This window comes from Molothrus aeneus, chromosome 2, assembly GCF_037042795.1.
Source record: "Molothrus aeneus isolate 106 chromosome 2, BPBGC_Maene_1.0, whole genome shotgun sequence".
In the NCBI taxonomy this organism is placed as follows: domain Eukaryota; kingdom Metazoa; phylum Chordata; class Aves; order Passeriformes; family Icteridae; genus Molothrus; species Molothrus aeneus.
In genome coordinates, this window is record NC_089647.1 from 44,060,251 (window position 1) to 44,081,581 (window position 21,331).

Genomic DNA, 21,331 nt, shown 5'->3' on the forward strand with positions numbered 1-21,331 from the left:
AACTTTATTAGACATCTCTTAAGAGCCTGATCAGAACATGACAGTTGTTAATTTTTAAAACCCATCTCCTGGAAGTGTTGTATTGAATTAAAGGCCTAGATGTAATAGGAATTTCACTATTCAAATACATGTTCAGAGAACACACCACAGCTACTTGAACCAGTAAAGAACTACACAAAGATAAACACGTGCTAGACTTCCTCCCTAGCTAACTGATACACCACATGGTGATTGAGGTCTAGTTGTCCCTAAATAAGAAACTGCACTCAATGACACAACCCCTGTACATGGAAAGCCAGTGAGTTTCATCTGTTTAAATCCAGGGTCTCTGTGTTTTTCTATAGGCCTTTCTCACCATGGCACCCACTATCTGTGCTCCCACATTCATCCATGTGCATCCATAAATGCACAACTTCATTTTCCTATATTTAAATGCTGGCATCTCCCCAGGTTCTTCCCATCCATTCTCAAATAAGCCAAGATAGCAACTCCACTCTAACTTCTAGGAAAACACACCCCAAAACACTATCTTGCAAAATAACATTTCCTTTTACTATCAATGAGAATGGCTACTGAGCAATTTATTACTATTGGGAGGCAAAAGAAAGAAAATATGGCCTGAAGCAAAGCCCTGCAACACAGTGGTATGGTCTAAAATAAGTAGACATCCTACACAAGCAGTAAAAGATGAAAGCCAGACATTTAAACTATGCAAAAGGTCAAAGATTAGCAGCCACTCAGCAACAAGCAAGGCACTTGCTGTAAGATCATCTGGAGCTGCTGTCACAGGGAGCAGCACCAAGCCTTCCCAATAACAAGTATGGAGTGTGATGGTAGTCACCAGCATTAAGAACCACTGAATAAAGAAGTCTGAAAGCTACAGCTGCACAACAATGAATTCCTACCTCCTGACTAGATGCTGTCTGGTGCAAATTCAAAACAAACAAGAAAGTCTTTCTTCCCTGGCAATCTTAATATGAAGGTTTATGATAATATATACACTCCTGCAAGTGAAGACAGATCTGCCTTGAGCTCTCCTAGACTCACCTTCATTGCAGGAGTCTATCCCATACCACGGGACTCTTCCAAGTAGATTTTGGCCCAACAGGCCAAAGCTGTCCCTCCTGAAGTCTAGGGCTGTAATCCCAGTTTTTGTCTTGCTTCTCCTCTCAAGGATCCTCAACTTCACCATTCTCATGGTCACTATAGTCAAGACTTCCCCATGACCTTCACATCTCCAAACAGTTTTCATTGTTTGTGAGGTCCAGCACAACATGTTCTCCCTTCTATTCCTCAACCACCTGTTTTAAAGTTACCATGAATGCATTCCACAATCCTTTTGAATTCTTTGTGCTCTCCTGAGCTGTCTCTCCAGCAGATATTGATGTGGTTGAAGCCCCACCATGAAGACATGGGCCTGTGAATGTGAGGTTTCTGAAGAAGGCCTTTTCTTCCTGATCAAGTGGTCCATAGCAGACATCTACCACAAAGTCTCCCATATTGGTGGTCCTGCTAACATTGACCCACAAGATCTCAACTGGCTCCTCAATCAACCCAAGAGAGAGCAAGAAACACCTTATTCCCCTCCCACAGCTATTCACCTTTGTCTTATATCACCTAACCCCCAAGAGTTCCATTTCACTGCCATGCCACAGCTGCTATAGCAAGAGTACCCTGTGCCCTTGCCAGCTGAGGTAGAAAATTCTTTACTAGAGTTCTGCAACTTCCCCTTTCCCAGTAAATTCAGTAAGGTTTTAAGCAGCAGGTAAGTTGTTTAGGAGCCATGACCACTTTGACTGCAACAAGAATCCTCCTCATCTTCTGCAGTTAAGTGAGGATCTCCAAACATGCCACAAGCCCCTGCCCTGTTTACACACATGTAAAACTTACAGCATTTTAAGAAGCCTCAGCTTGTCAGTGCTGTGATTTAGCTGACATTTTTAAGGGACTCCTGTAGAACAGTTCCCAGAGTCAAGTGACAGCAATCCTTTCCTCTCACAGGGACCATAGCAGCAGCTTTCAAAGCACCAAACTATCCCACAAGCTGGACCCAGACTGTCAGCACTCCTGCAACAGGAACCACATTATATCCAGCTTTTTGTGGGAATATAAAGAACTTCACAGGATTAAGAGACAAAGAGTTCTGCATGTCAGAAAAGGAGCTTTTCTGAAAGCTTGGTGCCTAATACATTTCTACAAATACTTCCATTATCTTCTATAGTTATAATCCACTAGAAAAAGAACTTCACAGAAAAGACAGGCATAACTGTTTTACTTTCAATCTAACAAGTCACTTGAGAATGTTTTATTTCTAAAACAAAGCCTGATTAATACAAACCTACAAAAGGCTTTGGCCTGTGTTTTTTTTTACACATAACCTGAATGCTGTTTAAGACAGACGTTAAAAACACCTGAAAAGGAGACCTCCAAATTTAATGAAATTAAATAGAGATTTCAAATTACCATCTATAGCAACTCTACAGTCAAATACAATTATTCCCTATAATTTTACCGTATCTAAATAATATAATAAAGGATTCTTATAAAAACCTCTGAAAAAAGTATATATGCTAAAATAAGCTCTCTGCAAATTAAACCCTGCCATTTGACAACCAGTTCTGTATCCTCCAATATCACTGGCAAAGTCGAGGTTACTGAAGTTAGCAAAGCAAAATTCCATCTATTTGTTCCATCTTGCATATAGACTGCTGTGTTTCAGTCACCATTTTATTGAACCCACATCAAATTATATTTTAAGCAAAAGCATGTTTAAAACATTCACTACTATCATTAGTATTTCACTCCTAATTATTATAATTTCTGTTTAGGTTTTTGTGTTGATGTGCTGGTTTGTTCTGTTCCTGCAGGGTTTAGGTGTGTATCTCCATTCTGGAAGAGTGAAGATGCACCTTCTATTAAGGAAATTTGAGTGCTTTTTTTATTGTATTCCATGTCAGATACTAAAGTGCACGCCAGTCAGTAAACAAGAGTCACACACACGAACCTGGGGAACTACACCACCTGCAATTAAAAAATGTCACATCTTAACTGCAGAGGCTGGGAGTTAAGCTAGTAAAACAAGCAGAGACATAAAACTGTATTTTTAATATCAGAACAAATTATTAAATAGAAGTATCAATTTTGCTTCTGATATTACTGTTAGCCAATAGAACTTAGCTCAAATATATTTTTAATACATTTAATATATATTTTTAATACATTTTAATAGATTTGGTAATTTCACAAAATTCAAAATCATTACATATGATTTTTTCCTGTGCCCCCTTCCCACAGCAGATACTCATTCCACTAAGTGGGTACACAACTTCCTCCAAGATGGTTTCAAGCTCATGAATAAAAACCAAATCATGAACAAAAGTATCATTTGCAACAAAAGCCCCTTAGGTGTAAACCAACTCTAGTTAGTTCAAACCAAGCCACACAACCTTGGCAACCGAGACTTTTATTTTGAACCTGAACTATCTTACTAACTACTGCTATCCTGTAAACCAAGGGTACAAAGGCATCATAAGGGCAGAAGCTCCTTTAACTGAAAAGCAGACTGGCTGTTTGTTAGGCATGGGAATGCCATATTATCACCATGTGACACAATTATAAAAAATATTAATAAAGTACAGGCATGTGAGTTTCCCATCCCAGACCTTCAGTCATAGACTTTCGATGAGTTATGTATGCACTGGAGCAAAATGCTGAACATGGGAGGAGAAGGAATCATGCCACAAGAGAATTTTAAGAACAGGTTAACACATTTTTGACAGACAGTTGTCCAGGTATGACTGATCCTGCCTGCCTTTGGTCTCATTACTAGCTAAGAAACTTCTTGTAAAAGCAGTCATAAAAAATCAGGTAAAGGCACCAGCACTTTCAGGCTAACCTAATTAAAAAAAAAAAAATTTAGGGCTATAAATCACTTTAGACCTAGAGTGATAACTTCTTATTTGTCTTGAACATATGAGCTCATATGAGTGTGAAATCTGATGCTTCATGAATCACTACCTCTTGAGTGACATGAAATACTGTTGACTGCAAGATACTGTGCAAGTAAACACGGAGGTGAAATCCAGCACTTGGACGGAAACACTTTGTACTTTCCTACATTTCATAAACATACTCTGATAAAGAATCTGACCAATAAAAATATCAAGTTACTGCCATTTTATACTGTTCAGAATAAATGACCGAATTACAAGTGTCCTTTCAACCTTCAGCAGAAAAAAACAGGATTTGTGGAGGTACTAGTTTTCAGAACTACATTTTCTAAAATCACAAAAATTTGGGAGGCTTTGAGGGGTTTCTGTGAGAGGCTTTTTGGCTGTTTTTTTGTTTAAAGCAAATACAGCAAATGAAGACAAGTTTGCTTCTTCTCCTGTTAGTATCATGGCATGAAAAGATCCATCATTTTCCATGATGTTCACATGTCCAACACAACTTTCAAAAGACAGACAAGTCAATCAGGCTGCGACAGTTGAAGATCCTTTTTGTTCCCTCAGGAAAGGGCAATAAGATCTCAAACTAGTTGACTGACCTCCTCCTCCTCCCTACATCTTCTCTCAAAGTACTGGATTTTCTGTTTTCCTCTACCCTGATCTCATCCACCCTGAAAAATAGGGAAAGCGATCTAGGAAAGGCAATGGAAACACAACACCACCCCAGAAAAGGGACTAGGGAGCAATGGAAGAGAACCTGAAGACCAAGATTAGTTGTCAGGCAGGATGACAGTTTTGGTAATGACAACTTCCTGAAACAAGGACCAAAACCATATTCAAGACTGTAATGGTAGATCACACCAGCTGCTATATGCACAGAATAGATGGCAAATAAATGTTAAAAAACTTGGAAGGACATAAGTCCATTCAGCAGCAGCACCACTACAATGACACTGGCAAGCTCAACATCATCTTTCAGTTCAACTCAGACACTGACTTCATAAAATGTTTTACAGCAAGTCTTTAAGATCTGATCATTTAAACCTTTAAAATTAGAAAGAATTTTCTCAAGACTTCTACAAAGACAGCAAGTCAAGTCCCATGCCTAAAACCTGTTCCCTCAAAAGCCGAAACACAACTTCTGGTGCCTCAGGCCAGTGTTTAAGCTCTGTAGGGTAAAACCAGGCCTAAGGTTACATTTGCCCAGCTGAGAGCAAACAGACCCGTGTTTGTCTGTCCAGGGCTCAGTTCAGAAGAAGCCATGTTACTGCAATGCTTGCACACTCTGCTGCCAGCAGTTTTGTTTTCACAGAGATCTGTGACTAACAGAGCCTCCAAAACAGTACGGTCTTCCAGCCTATGAGCTCAGGGCAGCTGAAGATATCCTCACCCCTGTCTGCAGACATTCCCTCATCCCCAGAAGTAAAAGGGTTCTTGAAAGACGTCAGGAAAGCCAAACAAAAGTTACAAGCAGAAACTGGTAAGAGACAGTCAAAAACTAACTTCTATGACCAGAGACACAAGACACCTGTTGACAAAGCTCCAAAGTCAATGCTGATTTTGCACCCTGAAGGCACCACCAGACTTTTTGAAAGCTGTTAACACTGTTTTTTAAAAATATGTCTAACTGGAAAAGATGAAAGAGCGAGCAAGATCTGAAAGATACCAGGCTGAAAATCTATTAGTGTCGTTATCACCAGCTCAACAGCCTGTGCAGGTGTAATGGGGGGAAGAAGAGAGGGGGCAGAACACCCTCTCTTTTTAAAGGGGTGGGCAGGAAATGAAGATACTGTTCTAAGGCTTTTAGGCAGAGTTCTTTCAAAAGTAAAAAGGATAAATACTTCAAGAACACAAGGTGTAAGTTAAAAGCTTACACCAGTCTGTTCTTGCCCAGTCTGTTCTGTTCAATGCCACAGCACAACAGACAGGTTCAGAGATCACCTCTCAGTGACCTTTTGTGTCCATCTTCAACCAGCCCAGCCAGCCCTCACAAGTCACCAAAATATAGAGCAGCTCAGGCGTCAAGAGTACTATCTTAGCAATGGTTATCCATCTAATCTTCCTCTGACAGCTAGCAAACTTTATTTTCTGTTAGTAAATTGTTCAATTTAAAACCTTTGGTTTTGTTCTACTAGTGTTGTGGTAAAAGATCATACAAGTGCTGCACTTCTTTCAATTTATCTTATTTATGAACTAGACACATATCCACTAAAAACTGGTTTTAATACTCAAAGGAGAACTCAGATGTTTAGTACCCAGTAGTCACATAAAGAGAGAAAACAAAAGTAATCATATATTTATGCAGGAAAGCTAAGAGCACAAAAATAAACATTTAACTCACCCATGATAGTCCCACACCAGGAACATTATAGTACAAACATATCCATTAATTTATCTCCATGGAGTTTTCAGCTAATGGAAAAGTTATTTCAGAATTAAAGCTTTTAAGTGATATAAAAACTTGCAGCGTACATTCACCTACATGCTACAGGTTATGGATTTATTCCAAGTAGCACAGGAAAGTTCTGAGAAGTGAACTCATGTGAATACTTAGGTGAGAGCAAAACACGGACTGATTTCCTTCTGAAGTTGATGTAAAGCACACTAAGCAAGACAAGTTACTTCATGAAAATGCTCAGGAGAGAGAATATATAACCTTTTAAAATGTTCAAGACATCACTGTTATAAATTTTCTTCTCAGTCCTTCTAAAGATCTCTTCCATCTTTTTCCCATTTGTATCTTCACTGATATAACTTAGGAAGTTCCATTTTTTACTATTTTATCCCTTCTGTTTTAAGTTATGTCCTATGAAAACTACTTAGATGGCAATTGTCTGAAGAATTTACCCATGGAGGGCAAACATCAAGAAGTTTTTTAAAGCTTTAAGTGGACTTATTCTACAAAGGCCAGATTTGAAAAGAAGTTAAGATTTAACCAACTGAAATCCAGGGTAAATAAATGGAGTTCTCATGAAAATTTTGAAATAAGCTAATCAGTAGGTTATATCATAAGCATGAAAACTGAGTCCTCTATATTCAACTAAGATTAATGCAACCAATATTTAATTTTTTAAGTAACTAAAAGTCAGAACATTTCCACTTATAATTTACAATTAGTACATTTTGTCCTTCCACATTCAAAGCTGCACTAAGCAGCATTTCTTAAATTTAATGTGGTTCAGTCATAAAGTCATCTGCTCACTGCTGAAATAAGGCTGTGAGTCAAGATTGTTTCACTCTATTCCACTACCTTCCTTCAAGAGAAAATTAAAGGAAATTTCAAATAAGTTGCCTGTCCACTTCCATTGTGCATTTGTTAAGACTTTGAATAAAGCTAAACTTTAATGCTATAGTTTGAAGAGCTGATACAAATAGTGCCAACCATGTTTCACACATATGACTTGTTATCCATGGGCATATTGCAGCTATTTTGTATATTTTTATTGATAAACTAAATAACTACATGTTTAGAGAAATCAAGAGGACTAAGGGAACATAAAATAGTGCCAGAAAGCTGCCCCAGGTACACTGCTGCTGTTTGGAGACTACCAACCACTGTCTTCAGCTACCTGAAAGGAACACCCAGGTTCTCTGAGGTGCAGGCTGGTAGGACAGCAGGCAAGAGACTGAAGTTGCAAGAAGAGACTTCCAATTAGATATTAGGGAAAAGTTGCAATGATAGCAATCAAACATTGTAACACGTTACCCAGAGAGACCAGAAGTGCTTACCCAAAACTCAACTGCACAAATTCTGCGCAAGTTGATGCAAGTTGGTACCGCAATGGGTTGGGCCAAATGAGTTCCACAGGTTCCTTCTAACAGAAAATTACTTTGATTTTGCAACATTTGCCCAATGCCCATTTTATAAATGAACTGACAGTGGTGGGACCTTGATTTACTCTGACGTTGCATGCAAGACCTTGTTCAAAAATCTTAAGATTTTGTCAAAGACCCTCTCTCATGTGACGAATAGCATACCAAAACTCAACATCCCTGCCAGAGCAACAAGACCCAAGAACTCCATCACAGCTAGGTTCAGCTTCAAAGGAAGATAGTAAAACAGAAGTCAGAATGCTAAAGAGATACAAAGTTGGCACTAGGAAAGATCAGATCCTTACAGGTAGCATACAGGAGAAAGTAAGGACACAATATGGATATAGCAGGTAGTAAGAAATGCTTGAAACAGCAAAAAAAACCAAGAAGAACTATGAGAGTACTGGAAACAAGAAGACAGCCTTCACAAGCAGAAGGTAGGAAGAACAGTCAGTTCTTACTCACTGGAATAGGCTGGCCAGTGCTGTTTCACAGACAGCTGTGCCCTTTGTTAGATCCATTCATAAATGACATGAAAGTTGGCTCATGAAATTTAAGTTTGCCATCATTATTATAAGCACAAGCATTTGCAGAAGGAGTTTACAAGACTGAGTGATTAGACTATAAATTTGCTAATTAAACTCAGTACAAGTAGGCAATACATGTATGAACACAGTACTGCAAACTAACAAGTTCCGAGCTCACTAGTGATGAAAGAGCAAGATACTCTTAAGAGTAAGGGGTGAATATATAGTTTCATCCTGTGAAGAAAAGGAGTGAACACAAAGCGGTGTACCACTGTAAAAAGCTAGAGTACATTCACACCTTAACTTCTGCATGAGGCTTTGCCCTGCCTCCCATTCTCTCCTCCTCACTTCACCAAATTGGGAGGAATAAAGGTCTGGAAGTCTGTGGTTTTTTCAGTTCAGTTTGTTATTAGGGTTGTGTTCCAGCTGGTTGTGTTCAGACTGGAAATTTACAGCCTGAAACAGTGTAAGTTGTAAACGAGAGTGCAGCACAAATCCATGTAGAGACAGCTAAGGGTACAACACTGGAATAATACTGGGGAGCCATTTAGGGTAGAAGATGCCAATCCTAATGAAAACACATTCACACTTTATCCCAGAAATGATCCCAGATTAGCCTATTCTCTGCACTATGTCAAATCCAGTGAGCATATTAATAATTAAGCAGCCACAAACTATCAGTCCTAGCAGTTCAGCTTGTTCTCCATTCCACTTTTACTAAGCAGGACAGATTTCAAACTTATGTATCAACCCTGGTTTTAATACTCTAGCATTCTGGGATAGCTGTGTTTGGCTACAGCACTCCCTCACAGTCAGAAGAGTCATCCCATATGTCATACTCCCTGCCTTCACTAGGTACCTGGAGAGGAAAATATACATTTTAGACCCAGCTCTAGAATGTGTGGCGTTCCTTAAGTGACAATCTGTCCCCCAAATATCTCCTGCCAATCTTCACCTTACATTCATCTTTCTAACAGGTACAGTCATTATTATACATGGAGGTCATCAATTCCCTCCCTGCTTAGCTGCCAGCCTCTCCCCCCATAACTCAGAATAAACTTGCAAAGACACTAGTGCTAGAAATTCTGCAAAGAGGCATCATCTCCCACACCAGAATACCATCAGGCTAGAAAGAACTTTAACAAGCATGACTATATTCTTATGGGGTCATGATGTTGAACTCTCCAGTGCCCACCTACTGCGTGGCACAGCTTTTAATCACCTTTCTGAACCATTTGCTATGAGCTGGCAAATCTTTGCTTACCTGAATGAAAGTAGCACCCTCTACTGCTGCCTTCAGGTCTGTACAAACGCTAATGAGAGCCAACTGCTGCTCCGCACTCAAAGCTCCTTTCAGGACTCCCGACTTCTCCATCTCTTTCATTTGTTTGCTGACAGAAACAACATAGACACATTTAAACACGTTATCATTGTTCAGCCACCATCAATTTTTTAAAAAACCTTCTTAACAAACCACGTTCTACACTATTTGTTATGCCACTGCACACATCTCAAAAATATAAAGGTTCATTGCAGTCATTTCTCCTTCCTCCCCCATCTTATCAAAGGTTTTTCTTCTCTTCAAGCACAGACAGCTCCAAGATCTACACCTAGATGTCAGATGGTCACCACTTCAAATTTATTTTAACTGGTGCACAATCAGCAAGAGGTTTTTTTTGGCTCATATTTAATGGGAAGCAAGGTCCCTTTAATAAACTTCATCTAGTTTTACAAACAACTCTTTTGCTACAAAGCCTCACTGTAGGAACACCTCTTTACTAGTACAGAAATAAATAAATATATTCGATACAGGCAAGAGTCCTTCATAAAAACCAAACCTACATTTTGAGGTTTTTTTAATGACTACAGAACAAGTGTTGAAAAATTTAAATAGTTACTAAACTTGAAATGAATGCTCAAGTACACACCCTGGCTGGGATTGGACATGCCACTTCTTCAGAAAAGGTCTCTATAGTTTGAAGCCCTCAAACATCCAGAACAAGTAAGCCATTTTTCAAAACCATTATAAACTGCTTAGAGGAACAATGGCCACAGAAATGAGGTGGGATTAATCTGTCTGATCACAATCAACCTAAAGCTCCTTGATGTAGTCTCTATCATGGTTAAATCAGTTCAGTTTTCATCAGTTTCAAGACAGAACTCCTCTGAGCTGTTGGTTATTTTTCAGCAAAAACTGCTCATCCTCATGAATACATGGGGAAATTGACCTAATGAATAGCAGCAGGAAAAAGAAAAAACCCTTTATTCTTCCTACCAACTTAATTAAGGACATGGCAAATAGATGGCTGAAAAGCACAGACTTCTACTTCTTAAGCAATTTATGGCAAAGAATAGGAAACAGGGATCTTCAGCTCCCTTTCTCTAGGTCACAGGGAATATACAGCATGCTGGACAGAAACTTCATCCAACACTTAAGGCTTCTAGCACTAAAGGTGCCAGTGCTTCATCTGGAAAGAAACAGGTGCCCTAAGCTACAGAATCCAAACTTCTGGCTCCCTCATACCTTGTGAGGCAAGATGAATAATTCAAAAGGTCCTTACTATCCATTCATTAGAACTTCATTTCCCAGGTGCTTGTGCCCAAGTAAAACACACACAAAACAAAAGTTACATTTTAAGAGATCTTATCAGAATTACTTCCTTCTTTGAAGAAGAGGGTGAAGTTCTTGTTCACTCTCATTGCAATACTACATTTGTCTTATCCTCCCAGGTTCTCCAAAAATTACAGTACATGACTGGTGACTGAGGGATTCAAAAAAGCTGGAGTCATAGACTAAGTGATCCAGCTTCTGTCTTTCTTCCCCAAGCTTGCAGCACCCATCTCCTGTTTCATATCTTCCCTTCTGTGCCAGTGATAGCCATTCTGCATTTCTGCTTTTCTGTTATAAATCACTAACAATACACTGTGCACTCAGAATACCATTTCTTAGTTAACCTTCAAAACTACCATCTTCATTTTTGGAATTTGAGGCTGGACTGTTTTTTTTTTTTTATTCCTAAACAAAAAGCATTCTTTTTATCATAACCAATCTTCATGTTAGCTATGCATTTAAGTCAGTTAAAACATGGAGTAGGAGATATGTGCATTACTTCAGTTTTGGCTTTCCCTCGTGGGAAATTTTTTCCACCCTTTGTCAATCTACTTATAGCCATTCTGGTTGTTTTGTTCCACAAACAAATTTTAGTCTTTCAAACACTAAACCATCTTTATATTCCAATGGGGTATTAGATTGCTGCAGTACTGTGGGAAACCAGTGTTCCCTGATACTTACCATACATTAAGACACAAAGGTTTGTACATAGAGCAGTGCACCACTGACCTCTACTGGATGACTTTTTAATGAAGACAGCCTAAATTTTTAAGAGATCATCCCTAGGATGACCCTGGACTGCAATCATTGCAGCCATTTCCACAGCTTCACTCTGCAGCTGTATTGTATGTGCAGCTCAGAGAGTTTCCCTCAATACCTGTAAGGTCTTTGAAGAATGAAGAATTCACATCAATAACAAAATACTACTTCCTTTTTGAGCTTATGCTTCATCTACGTCCAGAGTTTTACTGTTGTACCTGTCTGCCCATGTCAGCGCTATTCTGGGTACTGGGCTAGTATTTGCTTCAGGATAAGGTATCCAATCTACAGGAACACTCCCAATCACATAAAATGCTTCTGGTTACAAATCCTACTCTAAAAGTCTTTACAGAAGGACCCTGAAAACAATGCTAACACTTGACTCATCTTGTTCACATCCCACTTGCTTCACCTTTATCCACAGCCACTACTGGGCACTTGTATTCAGCACACACGGTTGCAACCAGCAAATACTTACTAGAATTAATCACAACCACACTGCCCACACTAACAAGAAGGAAAGGAAGAGAAGAAAACACCAGCCCTGTTCTTCAAAAGTTCAGCCAGCTGCTGTAAACTAGAACTATTCAGCAGTCAAAGCACTACCATGTAGTGCTGTATGACAAATGAGAGGGTAGTTGGCATGGTGAGAACAAACCAAAACATCACTCATCTTTAGCCCAAGACAGGATAGACCAAGTTGATTTTGTGTAGCCAAGCTTGAAAGCTTTCAGGACAGGAGATTTCACTGACTTCTTGGACAACCTGTTACTCTGCATACCAGGCAAATGTGAGCACCATAATTGTTCTCAAAACACAACTTTAGTCATTACACAAATCACCCTTACTGAAAATATTTGTTCCAGCTGCCATGAGCACTGGCTACCACACGGGAATGAGGTGAAAAAACATTTTCTTTTGAAGGTATTTTCAACTCAGTCAGACAGAACCTTTGTAAAGGAATCTATCCCCTTCCAAAGCCTATCAATACGTTCTCTAGTTAGTTCTGCAAGTGAAGCAGTTTTGCCTACCTAGTTAATTGCACTTTTGGGCACGGTGGGTAGGCAGAGATAAAATCAAAAGGTAGAATCAAGGCTACGATTTAGCACAAGCTTGATGTGCCAGCATCAGGCACTCAATATCAAACTGTGCTCTGAAAAGAATCATCTATTTAGAAGTTCTCCCCTCAAAGGAGATAGATAAAACTATCAAAGAAGACCTAAGACAAGCTGCATTTTGCTCTTGATATATACAGTACAACAAAGCAACACATAAGACAGACTGGAAGACTAAGCCAGTAAGCCTGGTAATTAATCAGTCTTTATTAGCAGAATAATTGTGTTTAAAACAATAGAACAGTAACTACTTAGAATAGTTTACATATTACAAGAATCGTAAATTTATTTTTGGCAGAGGGGCATGCACTAAAGCATTTCTGCATCCTATGTTTTAGGACTACTTTCAGGAATAGGATACTACTTGTTTTTCTAATTCTCATTATTTCAAAATTTAGCAACCTTGCATTCAAACCAGAATCACACTAATGCAGAAAAAAAAGCACGCTGGATATGAAAAATTACATTTCCCAAGGCAGGCTACTAGAGCATGCATTCAGTAGGTCCAGTGTGGTATAAGGGTGTTCATTAGTTTGTTTCTTCATTAGAACAAAAGGTTGTTCCATTAAAGCAGACCCTGAGATGTTCTGAATTTCTGGGTCAGACTAAAAGGCAACAACATAAAATAATTATCACTTCTGCCATCAAAGAAGTATCATCTCCTTTTAGAAGTAAAGTGAGTGTTGCTTACTACTCAAATCCTGTTTTATTTGAAAAGGGAAACTACAAATAGTCATCTGCACACTCCAGTTTCTCCCCAGTAAGTCATACCTCCATACACTAGAAGTTTGTGGACTGCAGACTAGACTGGAATAAATATGTTCCAATACTAAAACAAAATAAACCACAAAACCCCTAAGCCTAAAATCTTCCCTAAAAGTATTTGCTATTTAGAGGGGAAAAGGAAAGCAAATTATATCAGGTTCAGAGAACCAGTCACCAGCTGGGTCTATGAGAAAGACATTCCCTTGCTGCTCTCCTGTTAGCACATATTACCTGCTCAAGCTTCAGCTCTTACAGAAGTACCACACCAGTAAATCACTGTGATTTACTGCAGGTTGTGTGCTATGAAATGAGTGCAAAGAAGTTTGACCATATCTTGATAGATACAATCATTAAAACAGTGGTTGAAGAAACTGTGTAGCTTTGTATTCTTGTCACAAGAACTATGTTTTTCTGAAACTAGGCTTTTTAACTGGTGTTACAATAGCCAAAATACACAAGTTAATTATAAGTTAAGATCATCTTATGTAAAAGGCAAAACCTGCCTTGAACTCAACTGAACTTGCCTTGAACCTATCAATGACTTGGATGAAGGGGCAGGTGCCTCCTCAGCAAGTTGACCAATGACACTGAACCGGGAGGAGTGGCCAATACCCCAGAGGTCTGTGCAGTCCTTCAGAAGGACTTTGACAGGTAGGAGAGATGGGCAGAGAGGAACTGTCTGGAATTCAACAAAGGCAAATGCAGAGTTCTGCACTTGGGGAGGAATAACCCCAGGCACCAGCACAGGCTGGGGGTGACCTGCTGGAAAGCAGCTCTGTGGAGAAGGACCTGGGGGTCCTGGTGGACAACAAGCTGTCCATGAGCCAGCAGTGTCCTCGTGGCCAAGAAGGCCAGTGGGATCCTGGGATGAAGAGCAGTGCCAGCAGGTCAAGGGAGGAGATCCTGCTCCTCTACTCTGCCCTGGTGAGGCACATCTGGAGTGCTGTGTCCAGGCCTGGGCTCCCCAGTACAAGAAAGACACAGAGCTCCCAGAGGGGGCCCAGCATAGGGTTATGAGGATGATTTTGGTGCCGGAGCATCTCTTCTACCAGGAAAGGCTGATGGAGTTGGGCCTGTTAAACCTTGAGAAGAGACAACACAGGGGACCCCAACAATGTCTATAAGCATCTTAAAGGAGGATGTCAAGAAATGGATTCAGGCTCTTCTCAGTGGTGCCAAGCAATAGGACAACAGGCAGAAATTGGAATACAGCAAGTTCCACCTGAACAAGAGGAAGAGCTTCTTTACTGTTAGGTTAACTAAACACCGGAACAGCTTGCCCAGAAAGATTGTAGGGTCTCTTTCCTGGAGCCATTCAAAAGCTGTCTGGATACAAGGAGCTTTAAAAAACCCTGCTTGAGCAGGGAGGTAGGACTAGATGACCTTCAGTACTCCCTTCTAACACTACCCATTTTGTGAACTCCTGCAGGAGAACACACACAGGCACACAACAGTACAGACCCACTTAAATAGCACTCTATCCTATTACACATATATGCCTCGTGTTTCCAAGCTGAAAACCTTGGAAGGCTAACATCCTCATGCTGCTATAAGAAAAAATATGGGGCTTTAGTAATGAACACCACAAAGCTGCCACCTAATAACCCAGAGTCTCATTGTGGCTACAACTATGACAGCAACTCTGAAAAAACCCAAAAGTTTATGTCATCTATGTGATGCAACAGAGATGTTTGGTCTAACATCTACCTGGAAAGAAAAAAAGAGGAGATAGATTTTCCCACTTTTCTGTTATCGAGCCTTTTTTAGCAGATCTCAATAGACATCACATACTGTTTAACTTCTGAACTCTAACAACTGAACCGATCTACAAGGGGTTCCTGAAGTCACTCCTGTTTCCTTTAAGGCTTGTTACAGAAAGCAATTAGGATGCAACACACCACAACTTTTTTTCAGGTGCACCTTACACCCCATATAGCCGACACACAAGCTGACATCATGTCAGTCCAAGGCATCATGAAGGGAGAGCTGATGCATTTAGGTTGGTACTAATTGTGAAGTCATCTGAAGTCAAGCATTAAATGCCAATACAGCAACATAAGGTTGTGCACAGAACCACTTTATAAATATACTTTCACCCTCACTCACAGGCAGATAAATGCTGTATTTTCAGGCCCAGCAAGAAGAGGGTGCATAGGACCAAGCAGACATGTTCCTTCTAACACAAGAACTAGGGGTCAATTAACGTAATTTAGGAGCCAGGTTCAAAAAAAACACAAGGGAACAGCTCTTCACACAATGAGCAGTAAATGTGCAGAACACAAAGTCCTTTGGTAAGGAGGCCACAGAAGGATTTATATCAGTTCAAGGGAAGGTTAGAGAAATACTTGGAAGAAATCCAGTTAAGAGTGACTGAACAGATAATTAACTTGCTGGCATTGAAGGCTGGGGGAGGGGCCAGACAGGCAAGACTTGAACTTGTAGCTCTTGTAGTACCAAAAGCACGAGGCTTTAGCCACAGTGCCATGGACAACAGAATAGGGCTGGAGGCTTCCTGGACTCAACTGGTGTGAGTGACATCATGTTCACACCCTCACACTGGCACTCCTTCTAAAGATGCTTCCTGATTCAACTATAACTGACCAATGACACTAGCAACTTGTTCTTCTAGGACTCAAAACCACCAGTTTAAGAGTTTAAAAACTAGGTATAAAATGCTAATAATTGTAGCAGGGCTTCTCAACAATCCAACTTAACCTACCTCCACTTTGACTAGGTCTTTGTTGCCTTTCTGTGGAAAAACTCTTATATTCATATATTTTAAACCTAGCCTATACATAACCTAATGGGCATTATTTTAAAAAATTGAATTTAAACGTAAGATCTTGAATAACCTGAAAATTAAATTTCTCTTCAGAAATGTCAGTTACACTTGGAAGTACAGATCTTCTGATCTTAACCTGTACCTCTAAGTTAAAGCTTTCTTCAAAGCCTAAAATCTATGCTCTCTGAAATAACAAGATATGGCTATTCATTCATAATTACAAAAATCCCACAGTTTCATTCTAACCCCAGTTATTTCAAGTCAGGTTACCTACCGAATATTTTCCAGTGCAGTTGTTAGCTGCTCTTGTGCAATATCATAAAGTTTCACTCTGAAGCCTCCAGCAGCAAACACCATGGCCCAGCTGCGACCAATGAGTCCACTGAAAAAAAATATATCAGCCAATTAATAAACCAACATTTAATAGGGGGAAGGAGATCTTGAAAGCATTGCAAAAACCAAACCAGAGCTTGGACTCTGATATTTGATAAAAAGATCAGTTACATACTGATGAGACATAATCGCTCTAACAGAGAAATGCTCTTTGCTGGCTGTGTATAACAGGTTCTCTGAAAGCTGGCATGAAAATAACAGGGAAGAAAAAACCCAAAACAAAACAGAAAAAGGAGAGCAGAATTCAAATAGGAGGAACCACTACTTTAGGACAGTGGACTCAACCACCAACAGTTTTGTCAGCCACAATCTTAACCTGGACTTGGTTAATGCATTTACATTTAAGAGATTTTAAATAAATTAATTAATTAAAAGATGTGTTCAGCTCATAGACTGAAGACAGGCAGCAGTCCACTGATCCCACAGTGCAGGACCCTGCTTCAGAGGTGATCAGAAAACCCAAGGCCCAGCTACTGAAGTCACAGGTCCTCAGCAATTCACAAAGTATCCCAAGCACATGAAAAGGGAAAAAAAAAAGAAATCTTAACTGAGCATGGGTTTGATACTATTTTTCCACCTAGCCACTTCTAGCGCTACCTTTATTTTTAGATTAAGCACTTTATCACGCTGGATACACATAGGAACAGTCTGCCTACATCTTTTGGTGAATCATATTACTGAGCAACACATGGAGGAAATCTGTAGTAACTGACAGTTTTATTATCTCTCTTAAAGACATGCAGATTCTAACTTCATTAGATGTGTAGCAGTCAGCAGTCTTTTCAAATGGAAGCACCAAGACACAATGTCACAAGCTTAAGTAAGCTGAAATCACAAAAAATTAGGAAAAAAAAATCCATAACAGAGACAAGATCAGAACTCAAGATCCATGATTGTTACAGTGGGGGTTTTGATAATTACATGCATTTCCTCTCACTTCCAAGATCACTGTATTTGCAGCATTAAGCTTTAGTGATGTCTAGGAACTGAAAAATTCAAGGCCATTAGGCCAATAAAACATTAAAAGGGGAGCAAAAGTCAGAGATAAAGTAATAGGGCAGATGAGAAAAGAAGGAAGAAAAAACAGGAACATGCTCAGCCTTTGGTTTAACTATATCTTTTTAAAAGGGATCAAAACAGGAAGTTTCAGGAAATAGCAGGAATCAGTAGAAATAACTTGGACAAAAAAAGTGAAGTTTTGCATTTACTGCTGTTCAGCAGACAGCGAGGTCTCTCTCAAAACCTACCATTTAAAGGTAAAAATAAACAACTTCTCTGCAGTAAGCCCAGAGATCATCAATTCTGAGGCAAGCAACAGAACAAACTTACAGAATAGGCATGGTCAAGGTTTGTTAGCTACTGCAGCCTCCTGGCTAATGAGTATTTATAAAATAAAAGCATTTGAATAACTTCAACTTGACATAAGCATATCTGAGCTACCAGTATCTTTACAAAGTAGCATAACCTGTCATTTTGGGCTCAGTGATAAAGTATTAACAACCAGATCTGCTACACAACTTCCACAGCTGCTACCAAAACCTGCAGTAGTGCCACAGGAGCCACAGCAGGCAAGAGCCCAACTCTCCTGACCCTTCAGGCACATCTACAGTGAACAAAATTTCCCTGAGTACCAGCAGTAGGAGCCAGTTTGGTCAGCATCACACAGCAGCACTCAAACTCCCATCCTGAGGCTTCGAGTGGTTTTGTGGATAAAGCTGGCTCCAGCCCACACTTGTAGCACTAAGGTACAGTGGTGCACAGGGGATCGTTACTATCCCGCACCTATTCTCTCTCCCCTCCTGACTCTTGTTCAAGTAAAGAACTCTAGGTTCAGCTCAATGAGAGGATGAAACAATGCCTTCCCACACAAGCCAGAAATACTGCTGACTTTTGTGGCAAGTCAATATTGCTTCAGGAGTGTTTAAGACCAACTTAAGAGTTTCCCGACATAGCTGACTAACAGGACGTTAAGCTGTGCTTGGATTTCTCCACTCCTCTTGCACTTAGACACACACAAGGCATTGCAATGAAAAGGGACAGCAGTCTTTCGGACGTAAAGGGTAACTTACTTCGGTAAAGATGTTTGTTTGCTGTTTGTCTTACAGTAGCACAGAGCTGTCAGGGGCTTAAACAAAGGCACTCTAAGTAGAGGCAAGCAGGTGCATCCCCCCACTTCCCGAGATCCAGCAGCAGCGCGCCCCCGCGGCTGGGGAGAACCCACCGCCTGCCCCGAGCCAGCCCCGCGCTGTCATATCCGGCAGCCGCAGCAGTGGGGACAGCTGCGGCAGGGCCGTACCCAGCACTGAGTCCCCGAACCCCCTCCCCGCAGGCCGGACCGAGGCGGGAGACGGCGCCCAAGCCCCTTCGCACGCCCCGGGCATCCGTCCTACAGGCGCCGCGCCGGAACCTCCTCCCCGGGGCTCTGCGCCCGCCCGCGGGCGACGAGAGCTTTACCTGCCGATAATGGTAACCTGCGAGGGCTCCATGCCTGCGGCCGCCGCCACCGGGAGATGCGGGATGGGCAGCGGGATGAGACACCTCTGCCCCGTGCGGGCCCGCCCCGCCCGCGGCTCCCGCCATGTCACGGCCGCCCATTGGCTCCGCGGCCGCCCCCGCCCCGGGGCCGAGCCTGACCGGGGCCGGGGCGGGCACGGGGCGGGGACCGGGCCGGGGACCGGGCCGGGGACCGGGCCGGGGCCGGGGCCGGGGCCGAGCCTGAGCCTGAGCCTGCCCTGGGCCGGGGCCGGGGCCGGGGCCGGGGCCGGGGCCGGGGCCGGGGCCGGGCCGGGCCGGGCCGGGGCGGGGGCGGCTCCCCCGGCCGCAGCCCCCAGGTCCCGCCCCCCCGCTCCCCGGGCACGGAGAGAAAACGTGACATTTTAAATGGTTGATTAATATAAAAAATTATATTAATGTACTCTTAATATATCCAGGAAATACTTTTAAGTTTTCTTGTCTTTCTCAAAAAACCTAACAGTGGAAAAATAATACATTCGATCCCAGAATAAAGGTTTGATAGTTACTGATGAAGTTCAGTGAACCTTTGGCTATCATTTGAAAGTTTGTTCAGCTTCTTCTGAACAAACTTCTACTTTCCAAGAAAAATAAATAAGGCTAACATAATAATTTGGTACATCTGCCCGCTCACTGGCACTTTGCTAATTCCAATCACATTCAACAATGAGATGGAGAAGTGAAAACGATATGTTCCTAAAGGCTTCATGAAGACTGCTCAATGGGTAGCAGATGGAAAACCAAACTATTATCTCCTTGGCTTCCTGACCTTAACACTACCCATGTAACCTGAGATATGCCAGTAGCTGGGAAGTGTTAGTGGAGCCAAGTGGCAGTAAATAGGGCCATGGGAAAATTTAAGGCAGTGGGACAGAAGAGTGTAGCTTGCTGTGCCAGTTCTGCTGCTCAGGGCTTATGTAGGCTGGTGTAGAAAGCAGCATTTTAAGGTTTTAGCATGTACCAATTTTGTTCCTTTGAAGACTAATTCAAAATGGCATGACTTGGCTCATGTTCTAAACACGAAGACCTTTGTATAGACAGAGCATAACTGAAGCAAACAATGCATACTTTCTTTGTGAACTCAGGTTTTTACCTCAAAGAAAAAACGGTAGTTCCTAGAACATAAAAGTAATGTCACCTGGGCTTGAGGAAAAAATGGTCTTCAGAACAACTTTACCACCACTTCCATTTAGAAGTACTTATCAGTTATTTTTATACTCTTTGACCTCCTGAGACGCGTATTTATTTGACCACCTGAGACTTGTCATCAGCAATAGACTAAGAGACAAAAGCCATTACAGATCTACAAGTGGATTCAGAGAATTAAAAGTTCCGAGTGTTACTGCAAGGGTTTTAGAGCTAATCACAGCTGTGATAAAAATGATTACAGGGCCTTTTAGTTCTGGGGGTGAACAAAACAAGTCTATGGCAATGAAATGTGAACTATATTATTGTTCTTGTTGTTGTTATTATTATTATTATCCATATATTAGTGACAAAGCCCCATAGCTCTACATTACTTAATCAAAACTAGGGTATGACCGCAGCCATATTTCCCAGCATGTGCAGTGATCAGACACACTGGTAAGTCCAAAGAAGATCAAAAGAGGAGAGAGAAGTTTGCCAGAAAGAAAGAAAATATAGATAATTAAATTCTCAGAAGAGTAAGTCAAGGGAAGAAAATATGACTTAAAAACAAAGTACAAGTTTAATTTTTGTGTAATAGCAGAAGAGTTTTAGGCCCAGTTCTTGCAGCCACCACAAGTTAGGGACAGTGATTCTCCTCCCTCTTCTGTAATTCACATGGAAAGGACAGAAGGTGCTGTAAGCCCAGAAACATCAAAAAGCATAACCAACCAACCAATAATACGGTGAAAGGACTTGGGCTCCATTAGGAATGAAAAGGAGGGCTTGTACTGGCACCAGGCTTGCACTCACCAGCGTATGTATTCTTTCTTCAAAGTCAAATAGGTGTAGAGGCAGATTTTACTTGTGCTGGGGGCTGCACAGTTGATCCCTCTATGTTTTTAGTCTTTTTCTATGGAGTGTGCTCCTCTGCTGCCCCACAGGCAGAGCTGAAATCTGCTACTGGCCACAGAGGGGTGGAT

At 41.1% G+C, this 21,331-nt stretch overlaps 2 protein-coding genes across 2 annotated transcripts in view; one reads left to right on the plus strand and one right to left on the minus strand.

Moving 5' to 3' along the window:
• CRYL1 (crystallin lambda 1) overlaps nucleotides 1–19,290 on the minus strand; it is a 49,985-nt gene extending 30,695 nt beyond the window's left edge. The window contains exons 1-3 of the mRNA XM_066544795.1: nucleotides 19,167–19,290; nucleotides 16,594–16,701; nucleotides 9,552–9,678 (exon numbers count right to left, since the gene is read on the minus strand). Coding sequence (XP_066400892.1) covers nucleotides 9,552–9,678; nucleotides 16,594–16,701; nucleotides 19,167–19,198 — 267 coding nt within the window. The 5' untranslated portion in view covers nucleotides 19,199–19,290. The remainder of the gene's footprint in view (nucleotides 1–9,551; nucleotides 9,679–16,593; nucleotides 16,702–19,166) is intronic.
• Nucleotides 1–21,331, plus strand: part of IFT88 (intraflagellar transport 88) — a 127,587-nt gene that overhangs the window by 58,944 nt on the left and 47,312 nt on the right. The gene's annotated exons all lie outside the window — the stretch shown is intronic.